Genomic DNA, 13,900 nt, shown 5'->3' with positions numbered 1-13,900 from the left:
AATAACAACCAAGCAGCTGTTGTTCTTAAACACAAGCTATAGTAACAAGACTGGAGTCTATTATCATTTTTATCATGTTTACTAGCGTCAGTATGTTGATGAATTGTGTTTGTTTCAGGATGGTGTGGCTGTGCGTGGTAGTCTGTCTCAGCTGATGGAGGAGCAGTTATTACTGCAGCAGCAGCAGATGGATGATGATCAGCGCTGGTTGGAGCAGGAGGAGAGACTACTGGTACTGATCATATTCACCTTCACCTCTTCTATCTCTTCCTCACATTCATCTGCTCATCTTTGTTTCCTAACCCTCTTATCCCTGTTTTCCCCGATTAGCTGTATTCTGTGGTTGTGTTAGTTTCTAAATTCTTCCTAAAAACATTTTAGTGGAGAATCATGATGATGTTTATTTATAGCCGCAGCAATATGATTTTCCAAACAGTCATTTTCATATTTGTTTGAGAATAAGTGTTTCCACCAATTGTGGTTTCCAGCTCCATTATTTGTAAACGGTTGTGAGTGATTCTCACAATTTCACAACATCAGCTTTGGCATTGGGATGTTTATTGCAAATAATTTGCGTTATTGAAGAATTGCAGAAAGAATAAGAATTAGAGGGCATTGCACTTCTGTGAGAGAGTGTGTTATTATTGCAGTGATATGTGTGCATATGAATGTTATTATGCACATAAGTTTGTCTGAGAATATTTGTGTGCGTTTGTGGTATGCCAAGTTTTGGCTTACAGTCTCCGTCATTTGTATCTTCACTGTGTCATTATGTTCAGTCTGTCTAGCAGAAAAAACTCACATAGCTTCCTGTACCAACTAAAAAGGGCATTCAGAGCTCTCTACCACTCTACCACAGCAAACAACATTCATTCTTCTGCTTAAACTATTACTTTTCCTCACAAACAACTTGTGTTAAATGAAATGTCAGCTCTTATAGGAATAGTTCATCCAAAAATGATTTGCTCATGTTTTTCTAAAACACGTAAACTGTTTTTAGTCAGTGGAGCACAAAAGGGGGTAGTTTGAAGAATCAAGCTGCTCTTTTCCATACAGTGACTGTTCATAGTGATGCAACCTACAAAAGTGACAACAAATTCAAAAAAAGATTATAAAAGTAGACTTGTTAACTTTATTCCAAGTCTTCTGATATAAAAAAAATGCAATTGTGTGATTAACAGACTTAAATATTATATTTATTCAAAAGTACATGATTTTATTGGCACTACTTCAAGGAAGTTAGTGGTGTAACATTTCAGTAAACATTTCATATATTTTTCATTGCCTAAAGCTACACTTTTACTTTTCCTGGTCAAAAATGACCTCAGACAGCCCAGGTGTGACCTTTTGGAAAACGTTCAGTACGGATTAAAAGTATTTGCATGCCCATTAAAGTTTTTTTTGATGCTGTGAGTGGATGAATGAGTTTTTGATCTCGGCCGTTTGATGCAGGTGCAGTTTTCAGGAATTCCTCAGTAATGAAGGGTTTTGTTGGCACTGAGGCGTGAGACGGATAAACTCAACCTGACCTGTATCTGCTGAAAGTTAAATTACTGATCAGAGGAAGTTTTCATCTCTTTGCAGATGTTACATGCAAATATGCATGAGGGGAAGAGAGGGAAAGAGAGAAAACACTGAGCTAGGGAATGAGAGCGAGGAGGAGGAGGAGGAGGAGGAGAGCAGAACAGGGCTTGGCTTCGCTGAGTTGAGGCTCGTCGGCTGTGAGTGAGTCAGTGTGTGTGTTTAATATGTCTCACATTCAAGAGACGAGTCACTCCACACACACACTCTGACTTATCCCACACACACACACGCTTGCTTAATGGAGATCCACTCTGTGATCTGCTCCATGCTGAAGAAACACCAGAGAGAAACGCTTACAGGAAGAGACGAGAAGATGCAGGTCTTCAAATCCTGCTTCGGAAAACTGGTACAGTAAACTTGGAAGAATGGGAAGGGGAGGGTGCCATTTTAATGTGTGTAGATTATACAGTGTTTTAGTTAATCTTTGTGGCATCTTGAACTGTCATGGACTTATATTCCATGGTTTTATTCAGTTGATTTATGTCTGGTTTATCATAGTCTTTTTAAGGTGTAGGAACAGACATTTGTATGTGTGTGAATTTTTGTGAGCAATAAATATGCCTGACCATGCGAGAATGAAATGATTGACCATGTGAGAAAGTGTTGACCACTTTTCCTACTTTTTGTGGCATTTAAACATCAAATGTGTTCTGACTGGCTGCTACTGTGTCCTGCAGCATCGTCATTTTCATTGTGGAAATACAAATTGCTTTTAGCTGGAAATGTTGTTGTGTTGCTCCATGTCAGGACGGGGTGCAAATTAACACAATAGTTTTGACAGACGTCAATTTGTTGAATGAAGTGTCAGATTTGACCTTCTTTCTTCCTCTCTCTCTCTTTCTCTCTCTCTGTGTGTGTGTTTGGCAGAAGCCTGATGGGAGAAGTTCTAGAGGCAGCATTGACCGTGATGACGGAAGCCTTCAGGGACCAGTGAGTTTCTCTTCATTTTCTTTCTTTTTGTTCAAATACACTACCGTTTGAAGGTTTGGGGTCAGTATAATTTTTTTTTTAAAGAAATTAATCATTTTATTCAGCAATGATGTATTAAATTGATCAAAAGTAACAGTAAACAATTACATTTTTACAAAACAAAAGTTATTTTAGAACTTATTCTTCATTCAAGAATCCTGAAATTTATAACAATTTACACAACAATATTATCTATTTTCAACACTGATAAAAATAATAAATGTTTCTAGAGCACCAAACCAGCATATTTAAATGATTTTTCAAGGATCATGTGACACTGAAGACTCAGAAAATTCAGCTTTGCCATCACATGAATAAATTACATTCTAAAATCTATTTAAATAGAAGACTGTTTTTAAATTGTTGTAATATTTCACAATATTACAGTTTTTACTGTATTTTTGATCAAATAAAAGTATCCATGGTGAGACTTAGAGATGACTTCTTTTAAAAACTTTTTTTTTTAAATCTGGGTCCCAAATTTTGAATGGTTGTGTAAATCTTAAGAAACATAAATTTTTTAAGATTAAAGGAATAATTCACCCAAAAATGAAAATTCTGTCATTATTTACTCATATTGTTCCAGACTCATTAGATTTTAGATTAGATTAGATGTCTGAATTAAAAAAAGAGAGAAAAGGAAGGATTTTTACACAACTCTTTCTATACAACAACTATTCATATTGACTGTCTCACAAGCAAGTGTGTGTGTGTGTGAGAGAGAGAATTAATCATCTGATCAGGTCATGTTAAATATAGTGGTGTTCCCCGCTCATGGACATCTGCAGTAAATTATATTGTATATGGGCGTCACCTCACACTCGCTGTGGGGGAATTCTGTACATGCACAGGAATTTCACTTAAATTGTTTTTCGGTGAAAGACTAAAAGATTATATAACTCTGTTGTACAACTGTGAGATTGTGTGTATAGTTGTCCTGTATAGTTACAATGGAGTTCTAAAAATCTGAGCACACTGAAATTCTGGAAAATCTAATTTCAAAAATCTGATTTTTTTTTTTTTTTTTTAAGTTTTAAAGCTTAAAACAGGATAATTATGATACAGACGTTCAGATATTATTGCTTTCATTGAAGCACAAGATGCTCTTTGACTCATTCTCAAAACATGATTGTCAGGTTTGACACAAACTTGACATTCTGAAAGTTTTAAAGTGATAATATGATCATTTGAAATCCAAAATAGAACAATTTTTATTCGTGACCTCAGACTTTTGGACTCCACTGATAGATCTCAGCATGTCATCTCTTTAGTGAACTAAGTTCATGTGAATTTAGTTTGCCATAGCTTTAAGGTACTGAAATGTCTATCATAGCTGGATATCTATCCAAAATCAGCAGGATAAATGGGAGACCAAGGACAAGGGCCCTTTTGTGAGGAGCCAAGCAGCAGTGGACACTCAAGAAACCCAATCTGCTCTGCCTTCCCACTTCTAATGTTAACATAGAACCACTACAGATGTTTACTAGTTTTTGAATGCATTTTACGCTTGTCATGATCTGGAACTCCACAGCTGCTCTGTAGAGCTTGTTTGTCTGCTGCAGTGGTTTTGAATGTCTATCTTGTCCCATTGGGCTGTCCTCTTTGATTCACTGTGGTCTTGGCAGATGTATCTGTGTGTGTGTGTTGGCATGCCAGGCATCCAGGCTGCTCCCCACCCAGACCACAACAACACACATGGCACAGTCTGTCTTGACTCCTGCATATTTTTAACTGTTTCACTGTGGGTTTTTTTTTGCAGACTGGAAATCAGCACATCTACCAACCTATAGGGAAAGCAGGTGAGTTATGCCAGGTCTGTTTAATGTAATACGTAATTTCAAGTTATGTTACTGCTGAAAAATTTGGGGTTAGTACGATTTTTTTTTTTTTTAATGTTTTTGAAAGAACTCTCACCAAGGCTGCTTTTATTTGATCAAGAATACAATAGAAACAGTAATATTTTGAAATAGTATTAAACTTTAACATTTCTGTTTTCTATTTTAATATATTATAAAATGTAATTTATTCCTGCTATGGCAAAGCTGAATTTTCAGCAGTCTTTCAATTTCTCAATTTTCTCTATATCGTTGAAAACAGTGCATTTACATTTTACATTTATGCATTTAGCAGATGCTTTTATCCAAAGCGACTTACATTGCATTCAAGTTACAGTTTTTACATTTCATCAGCTCTTGCTGATGCAAGTATTGCAGTGCAATATTGCTTAATATTTTATTGAGACTGTGATGTATTTTTGAGGGTATTTTTTGCTTGTACTTTGTAACTTACATAAAAGTGCAGACTGAGTTACAGACTGACTCGTTCTTGTCATCCTCAGAACACACAGCTCCTCCTAAAAAGCCTCCTCGGCCCGGAGCTCCCAGCCACCCAGCAGGAGTCTCTGGCCTCAACCCTACAGACAGCTACAACGAAGGCGTGAAGGTACCAGAACTACCACACTGCAAACTAACTCTTTTACAGCTTGAGATGGGTATTGCACATGTGTGACTTTACAATAATCACTGCTGCTGTTTTTAAACCACATAAAGTTTGAAATGGCACCAAACACACACACACAGCGAGGCTGGTAAGATTAGCATCTGTACTTACGGGTCGCCTTCAGGAGCAGCTAGCATGCCAACAGATGCAGTTTGCCAAGCCTCATTAAAATCATCCTCATTCCTGAAACCCTTTTCACATACACAGGCACACAATCGCTCTGCAGGGCCTCTCATAAAAAGATCCCTGCACACCAAGAACCCGGCAGTTTCCATTCCAGCGCGTTTTCCTGATGCAGTGGGTCAGCGTACAGGGGGTCTCGCAAGGAACAGCAGAAATGCTGTGCAGAATGGAAAATATAATTAGAAACAATGCACATGTAATTGTGGTCTGCTTTGCAATTTTATAGTTTTTAAGAGTTTTACCTGTAGGCGAGTTTGGTCAGTAGAAAATATTTAAGGTCTCATAATAATGCTCGACAAGTGCGGTTTTCTTTCTAGTGCTGATTTTGGGTTGTATATTCTGTTTAAAGAACAAGTTTGGTTGGGGAATAAAAAAAATAAAATAAAAAAAAAAGTAAATTGTGTCACAGTTTTAATGACTTTTGCTAGTCCGAAGCCTTGCTAAGAGGGATGTTCTCATTGTAGAAATTGCTTCAGACAACTTTTAGGAGTGCAAAACTAAGGCACAAAACTGTAATTTTGATTTCATCAGGTCTTTAAGTTTAAATTTAGGTACATAATTTCACAGAACTAAACTGTGGCGACATTTTCATAGGGTTGGATTCAAAAATATATTTATAGACTTATTTACATAGAATGACGACGTAACTCCAAGCTGTTTTCTCTTTCTTTCTTTGCAGCATGTATATGTAAAGTTGTATTTATTAATCTCTTTCTTTCTTTTTTCTCTCTGCACACTGTTCTCTTGCTCTGTGCCTCTGCCCTTCCTCTGTTGCACTGTTTTTGCACTGGTAGCCCTGGAGGGTAAGACCACCTGTAGACTCAGTGTTATGATTTCTGTCTGTGTTTGTGCCCCTTTTTTAACCAGTTGCTATGTCATTACTCAACCGTATCATTTAGAATCATAACTTAATTATCTACTAAACTGAATTACATGGGCTGTATAGATCTTGTCACTCTCCATGTGTTTTGCTTTTTATATCAGCTGTGATTTTAGCTAATGTGCTTGTAGCGCAATCTAGTGGGGGCTACACTGAAATATTTCCTTGATCTTTTTATATTTAACATGGGGGAATTGCATCTTTTTGTTATCATATCATGTTTTATATCAAAATCAAGGTTGCAAAGATGGATTTCTGATCATCTGGGTACTGTAGGCGGTGATGGGTCTCCAGTAGTTGCTTGTGCTGCCATCTAGTGTCAAAACATGAAATTTGTACCATAACACAAACTTCTTCATTTCATTATCACTTATGCCCTGTAACATTGATTCAGTAACACAACCTTCATCCTATATCCCTTGTTTATATACATAGCAACATTATATGCTCATACTTGGAATTGAATAAGCTTCAGTAATGCAGTATTTTAAAGTTTGTTACTCTGTGCTTGTCTTTAGATTCAGCCTCAGGAGATCAACCCGCCCCCAACAGCTAACTTAGATCGCTCCAACGACAAGGTCTATGAAAATGTGACCGGGCTGGTAAAGGCTGTGATTGAGATGTCTAGTAAAATCCAGCCAGCTCCCCCTGAAGAATACGTGCCCATGGTGAAGGTATGAGACAGACTGAGAAATATTTATCCATTCTGCAGGTCGCTGAACATGCCTTTTGTTGACCAGAGAGATGATCTTAAAGGGATAATTCACCCAAACATGAACATTTTGTCATTACTACTTACCCTCAAGTTTTTTTTTAAACCTGTATACTATTATTATTTCCCTGGAACACCCACAAAAAACAACAGTCATCTATGTGACTAAAGGTATCTATGGCGTAGTCAATAGTATCAAATGTCATTGTGTCTCAGAACCAGTGTTGTTATTGTTAAAGGAATATCTCACCCAAAAATGAAAATTTGCTGAAAATATCCTGCCAAGCTATAGAAGAGTTTGTTTCTTCATCTGAACATATTTGGAGAAATTTAGCATTACATCACTTGCTAACCAATGGATCCTCTGCAGTGAATGGGTGCCGTCAGAATGAGAGCTAAAAAAGCTGATAAAAACATCACAATAATCCACATAATAGTAGTCCATCAATAACAACTTTTTGAAGCAAAAAGCTTTGTTTGTAATATACAAATCCATCATTAAGAACTTTTTAACTTGCTTTAGACTAAAATACATACCATCAACACATAAAATTGCTTTCTTTTCATATTTTTGATGGCATTGGAGAGCTTTCTGACCCTGCATAGACCGCAACGCAACTAACATGTTCAAGGGCCAGAAAGGTAGTAAGGACATCGTTAAAATTGTCCATGTGACATCAGCGGTTCAACCTTAATTTTATGAAGCTATGAGAGTACTTTTTGTGCGTGAAGAAAACAAAAATAACTTAATTCAACAATTTCTTCTCTTCCGTGTCAGTCTTCGCCGTGTGTTCAGGAGAGTACCACGACAGACAGGAGCCGGCGTCCTTTAAAAAAAACATTTTTTTAAAAGCTGGATAGAAATATGGATGGATGCAAGTAAATAAATTAATTTAATTAAAAAAAAATAATAATAATAAAGCACATAGCAAAATTACTAAAACGTAAAAAATCTAAATAAAAACTCCAAATATAAAAATAGAAGTTTATTCAAAATATTAATAAATATTATAATATTATATAAATAGTATAACACTTTTAGCTAAACATCACAAAAACCAATGTTTGATTTGAGAGCCCCAGTGGAAATGACGGAATAATAACTTAAAGGGGTCATATGATGCTTTTTTTAAATATCATTATTTTGTGTATTTGGGGTAACAGAATATGTTGACATGCTTTAATGTTCAAAAAACACATTATTTTTCAAATACTGTACATTATTGTAGGTCCTCTATGCCCCGCCTCTCTCAAATACTTTGTTTTCTACAAAGCCCCTCCTTCTGACAAGCACAGTCTCCTCTAATTGGCCAGCTGACACAGTGCATTGTGATTGGCCGAATACCACAAGTACGAGTCGGAAATGTAACGCCCCTTTCCATAATCGTGAGCTTTAGCTTTATCGTGAGCTTAATAATTTTACCATCAGTTCAAGCCTGAGAGGGGAACAGAGTCGCGTGACAGACAGTGATGAAGCTCATATGTGTTTGCACACAAGCCGCGGTTGTGTGACCGTTTCTCCCTCTCTCACACACGCGAGCACACACGACGCACAAAACTCCGCATTTGAGCAGTCAATAGCAAATACTTAAACTAATAACAAAACATACAGTCGCTGATTCAGAAGCGCCAGATTGTCATAGCAAAGTCAGAATTACCTCCTCTCCTAGGTTCACGAAACAGTCGTCCATAAAATGCGTTGCTGTTCTGTTGCAAGTAATGATTCCTAAATGTATCTACTTTGGGAAGGCCAAATAAAGTGCTTTTGCTTTCGCCTAGAAACACACAGCGTCTCCCTGACATGGCTGTTTCAACACTACTGCGGTTACTGAAACCACGCCGCCTTTCTTTACGTGAACATTTGGAAATATTTTTTAGAAGACTTTAGTCTTTGCAACTTCAGGGAACTTATCTATGCACAAACAGCTTGTAACACTCCAAAGAGAAAGGAAAACTTGAAATCGCATCATATGACCCCTTTAATTTTCAGGCTTTTGTTATCTTTTTAATTGAATAATTTTCAAAGCTGTCATATGACTTTAAAAGACGGAGCACTTTTATGTTAGTTTATGGTTTTATGTTGTCCTTTTTGGAGCTCCACATCCTGTGGTCACCATAAACTGTAATTGCAGTATATAATGACAGTACTGTAAGCTTGCTTTCCATAATGTCATTGTAATTTCGACATTCTCATCATGAAAATGTGTATTTCAGGAAGTGGGATTAGCACTGAGAACACTGCTGGCCACTGTGGATGAGACGATACCTTTACTACCGGCTCACACACACAGAGAGGTAAACGCATTCACAAACTAACACTAAATACTCTCATTCCCAACGTCCTTCCTGCCAGCTCAGCTGACTGTTTCTCTTGTTCTTCCTCTTCAGATCGAAATGGCTCAAAAGCTTCTAAATTCAGACCTGGCTGAGCTGATCAATAAGATGAAGTTGGCCCAGCAGTATGTCATGACCAGCCTGCAGCAGGACTATAAGAAACAGATGCTAACAGCTGCACATGCACTCGCCGTAGATGCCAAGAACCTGCTAGATGTGATTGACCAGGCCAGGCTGAAGATGTTGGGCCAGGCACGACCGCATTAGCCCCTGCTAGAGGACACAGCGACGCACGTGACGCCCTGGAAAAACACACCAGCACAGACTTGTACACTAATGGAGTCTCACGGGCCCTTTCACTACTCACTGACCCTCACGTTTAAGCTGCACGGTAGACCACGGGCGCCGTGAGGAGGGCTCTGGATTTATTTAACGGATGAGCTGGACCGGACCAGACTCATCACGACTGGATCTCTTGGAGAAAATAGTGAGCCGATGACTGGACGCTGAGGTGGTGATTCTGACCTCCGATATGAGCTTTAAATGTCTCTGGAGGAAAAGAGACACTTTTACACTGTATCTAATATGTCTGTGTTTCATTGACAAGCTCAAGCTCCACAGCCAGACCACACAAATCTAGATCCCCCTCGCCTCGGGTTCTGGCTCTAGAATCATAGAAGTTGAAACTCTTTTGCACAGTAGAACTTGAGTTGAGACTGGATTAAAAAAATCTGGGTTTGCTTTGCGGACCCCCAAGCTTCTCCCTAGGACTAAGAGGGACGGCGTTGTATATTTGGGCCTTGTGCCACCTAGAGGTAAAATAAAGCTATGACTGAATTAAAAAATGAGTGTTGGAGTCGTCATGTATACTGGTTTGAAAAGAAAGTATAAAGAAGAGATTGTGATTACACATAGGAATGTGCAACAGATTAGTTATCTGTTCTGTTGGCAGAGACAATATACAGTAATATGGGGAAAATATGCTTATGGATTGTGAAATGATGAGTGCAGTTTACTTTCATGTGTTGATGTATTTCCTATTTTGTGTGTGTGTGTGTGTGTGTGTGTGTGTGTGTGTGTGTGTGTGATGAAAGAAAATTGAGTTCACAATTTCACTGTTTTTTAATAATATATATAGACCATGGGACATAATGTTTGTTATGCAGATCATCTGTAGGGCATTTTTACCTGGATTTTGAGAAATCAATCTTCTTATGCATATATAAGCATTTTGAAGAACATATTTACAAAAATCTTAATTATGTGCTCCACAGGATAATATTTGTTCATTGTACCACATTTAGTCTAACACTAGTATTCACTCATTCCTGACAAAACTGGTACAAGCCAGTTTCTGGGTTTCTGTGCATGGCTATCTTAGCCAGGAGGGAATTTTTAATCAGTGTAGTGATGTAGTGGTGCCACATGTTTTATTTCCAGACATATTTTCTGAATAATTGTTCAATGCTCTGCTAAGTATTTGTGCTCTGCTGGGAGAAACTGTGCTGGCCAATAACGGATGAGGACTGAACGGTGACATCATTGTTTAAAACATGTTATAATAAAGCCTTAGTCAAAACATGTTGATGGGTATGGTAACCAGTGTTGCTGTAGTTATCTAAAACTCTTTTAAAAAAACAGTAATTTAAATACTTAGGAAATGAAAATGAGAAATGTTGCTTTGGAAAGTTTAATTTTTAATAATAAAATTACTTTACTGAAACTAAAATACAAAGAGAGCTAATATTCACTCATGCCAGTATGTCTTGTTTAATCACTAATAAAAAAAGGTATCATAACACCAAGCATGTAACAACTATCTGTATAATGAAAATAGCTTTATTTTGGTCGTTTATTTTTTTCATTTTCTATCTTTTAAGAAAATTAGAAACTGTTTTAAAAATACAATAGTGATGGATTTTCATTTATTCAGTGAGTAAAACTGTGACTTTAACCCCAAAACATTCCTGTAGGGGGCGAATGCACTATATATATCCCTTCAAGACGAGAGATCGACTAAACCCGATTCAGACGTATAAAAACAAAACAAATGATTGAGAATAATTACTTGTAAAATTTTAAGACATTTAAAATGAACATAAGAGTATAGTAATATGTGTGTGTGTGTGTGTTAACTTACAAAAAAAAACTAATATTTAATTTAACAAAAATGTAATATTACTCATAAAACTCAGGTTGAAATTTAGAAACTGAAGCAAAGCACGACACAATCGCTCTCTTTTTTTCTGTTTTTTTTTTTTTTTTAATAACTGAAACTCTTATTTTGAAGGATCGTGTGGCGTCTCTTATTTTAAAAGCTGGTCGTCTGTCCTCCATCCTGCTGCTGCTGGCTTCACTCGCCGCTGTGCGTCTGATTATTTTTAACGCCGTCGAGTCTGGCGGTGAAATCCAGGTCATCTCCGCCGGATCGCCAGCCAACGCGGCTCAGGCTTCTGCTCCCCGCGGACTCACGGTGTCATTTCCTCATTCCACTTTGCAGAGGTAAGGAGCTGATATTCTCCTCGTAAATATCTGTTTTTTTTGTGCAGATGGCATTAGATGGGTGCGTAATGATGCCAGCTGTGCCAGTGGTCCCGCGGATAGAGCGAGAGAGGAGCACAGCGGGTTTAGTCTGGGGCACAAAAAGTTGTTAGGACCCTCCGACTTCATATCAGACCGACAACTGCTAGCCAATGGTCGGGCCGTTGCACAAGTTAAGACTATAGGCTGGCATAGTTATGTACTTGGATAAATCAGATCATTTATCGTAGGCAAAATTAGAAAGAAGTGGTCGCGCGTTAACGGAGACCGCAGCCGGTTGCTTTTACGGGACCCTGCGTATAACCCAGTTCTTCCTCCAGACGTAATCGGGCTCATTTTGGGCCAAACAGCGCGAGCCGTCTTCTTTTTTTCTGCCGCCATCAGCTAATTATCAAATTTTGTTGTTAAACATTATTATAAAAAAACGATATTTATCAATATTTTGTTAATGGCAAAATATATTTTTTTAAAATAAATATTTATTTGATTTTGATGGATTTGCAGTTTATACGTTTAATCCTATTTGTTTATTTATTTATTATTGTTTTTTTTTCTCCTGTAATTTATTAATGGAGTGGTTTTGTATTATTACGAAGGGGTTTATGTGGCAGTGATGACTAACTGTATTTTATCCCAAATATTACATGGCTGCTTACTAAATTAATACATGGACATGTTAATATTTTACTTGTAGGTTAGCTTAAAGTTTCTTCTAAGAAGAGTAATGCATTGCATGTCTGATAACAAGAACAACTTATGACTTTTTAAAAATTTATTTATAAATTAATATGTCATTTTTATCCGTAGTTTAGTCATAGTAGCTGTGTTGAGTCAGAAAATTAAAGTTGCATCAGTATGCCATCATGAAATAAATAGTTTAGGTTTCAGTTATACATAATCGACTCATCAGAATCAAAAAATATTACTTTAATTTATTCCCTGACTCACCATAGTTTATCCGTCAGATTTAATGTGCAGTAGATATATTTGGGTTTCTTGTGTTGAGTTACTTGGACTTGAGCGTGATGGATAGTCATTTTCTTGCAGACACTCATTTTAAATTGCATTTGTTCATTTGAGGCTTTGATATTTACTTACAGATGTCACTTTAAAGCTCCAAAAAGATCGAAAACGATCTTCATCTGTAATGCTTCTTAGTAATGTCAACGACGTCCAAAGCGATTAACATCTTATTATCCAGGCCCTATTAATTGCTTGTTAATATTTTATGCATGTGAGACTGAGAAGGGGACCGACCGTGAGTGTGTTTTTGTGCCCTCCCGTCTGCCTGTGTGTGTAGCTGTCAGCTGACCCTGTCCAGACTTGGACTGAGTGTGCTGCCAGTGGCTGTCGTGACTAGTGTTCGGCCCAGTTTTAGACTCCACTCTCTGTGTCCTTTCCTGTGCGCTGCAGGTTCTGGCCCAGTTGAGAGACACAGACATGATTGTGTCATACGCTGCCAGATAGAGTCCAACAGAGCGTTTATTGTTGCTTGAAGGCATCTGACGCTTATTTCACTTCTAACTCCTCGTCTGTGGCATTCAGTCATCGACTCTATGTCCCGCTTGTCTCCAAGGGTCGTTGCCTCATGTTCATTCTGTATTTATGAATGTGAGCCGTTCCTCTGCGTTACCCCTGAATGACGTTTATCGACACAGAAGGACACTTTCCACACCTGAAAAATGAGCTCGTGTCCCAGCTGTGATGTCATCCGCTCCAGGCAGACAGCGAGGTGTGTCAGAGTGTCGGCTGATGGATCTGCGGCGGCATCGGGCCAAGTGTAACAGTGAGTCGTGGAGGCGCGTGGAGCTCAGGGACTGAAGAATGATGAATCTCTCCAAAGCGTGAGAGAAGCTTAACCAGACTTACGGTGCATCAGCACCTGTCTGCCTGCACAAAACTCACTCTGCTGGCTACGGACCACCCAAATTACCCAGCAGGCTTGCTGAGTGATCATCACAAATGGGCAAAATGTTAAGCGTTTGTTCATTTTATTTTTTTATGTACATTTATTTTTAATATAAAAATAAATTGGCAATTCATTATTCATTGACATGGTTTTTATTAGGGAATAAAGATACAGTACCATAATGCTGATATAACTTTAAAAAAAAAAATTTGTGTTGGATAATTAATTGTGCAGGCTTGTTTTACAGTTTTCTCCCATTTATTTATTTGTTCCATATTGAATAATCTTT

At 37.8% G+C, this 13,900-nt stretch overlaps 2 protein-coding genes across 9 annotated transcripts in view; both read left to right on the top strand.

Moving 5' to 3' along the window:
- The window catches only part of LOC306887427 (focal adhesion kinase 1-like), a 63,025-nt gene extending 52,289 nt beyond the window's left edge, over positions 1-10,736 (top strand). For all 7 annotated transcript variants that reach the window (XM_079445131.1, XM_079445132.1, XM_079445130.1 and 4 more), the window contains 7 exons: positions 119-232; positions 2,452-2,514; positions 4,313-4,352; positions 4,892-4,995; positions 6,634-6,789; positions 9,042-9,122; positions 9,216-10,736. In XM_079445131.1, coding sequence (XP_079301257.1) covers positions 119-232; positions 2,452-2,514; positions 4,313-4,352; positions 4,892-4,995; positions 6,634-6,789; positions 9,042-9,122; positions 9,216-9,428 — 771 coding nt within the window. In that variant the 3' untranslated portion in view covers positions 9,429-10,736. The remainder of the gene's footprint in view (positions 1-118; positions 233-2,451; positions 2,515-4,312; positions 4,353-4,891; positions 4,996-6,633; positions 6,790-9,041; positions 9,123-9,215) is intronic.
- Positions 10,737-11,469: 733 nt separating this feature from the next.
- Positions 11,470-13,900, top strand: part of LOC306887052 (low-density lipoprotein receptor class A domain-containing protein 4-like) — a 57,007-nt gene continuing 54,576 nt past the window's right edge. Inside the window, exon 1 of one of the 2 annotated variants that reach the window (XM_079444522.1) lies at positions 11,470-11,663. The gene's annotated coding sequence lies outside the window, so the exon portion shown is untranslated. The remainder of the gene's footprint in view (positions 11,664-13,900) is intronic. The other variant, XM_079444520.1, reaches the window with a different exon arrangement.

This window comes from Barbus barbus, assembly GCF_936440315.1.
Source record: "Barbus barbus genome assembly, chromosome: 21".
Taxonomy (NCBI): domain Eukaryota; kingdom Metazoa; phylum Chordata; class Actinopteri; order Cypriniformes; family Cyprinidae; genus Barbus; species Barbus barbus.
Note: the sequence above shows the minus strand (reverse complement) of the source record. Positions and strands in the feature narration are given on the sequence as shown.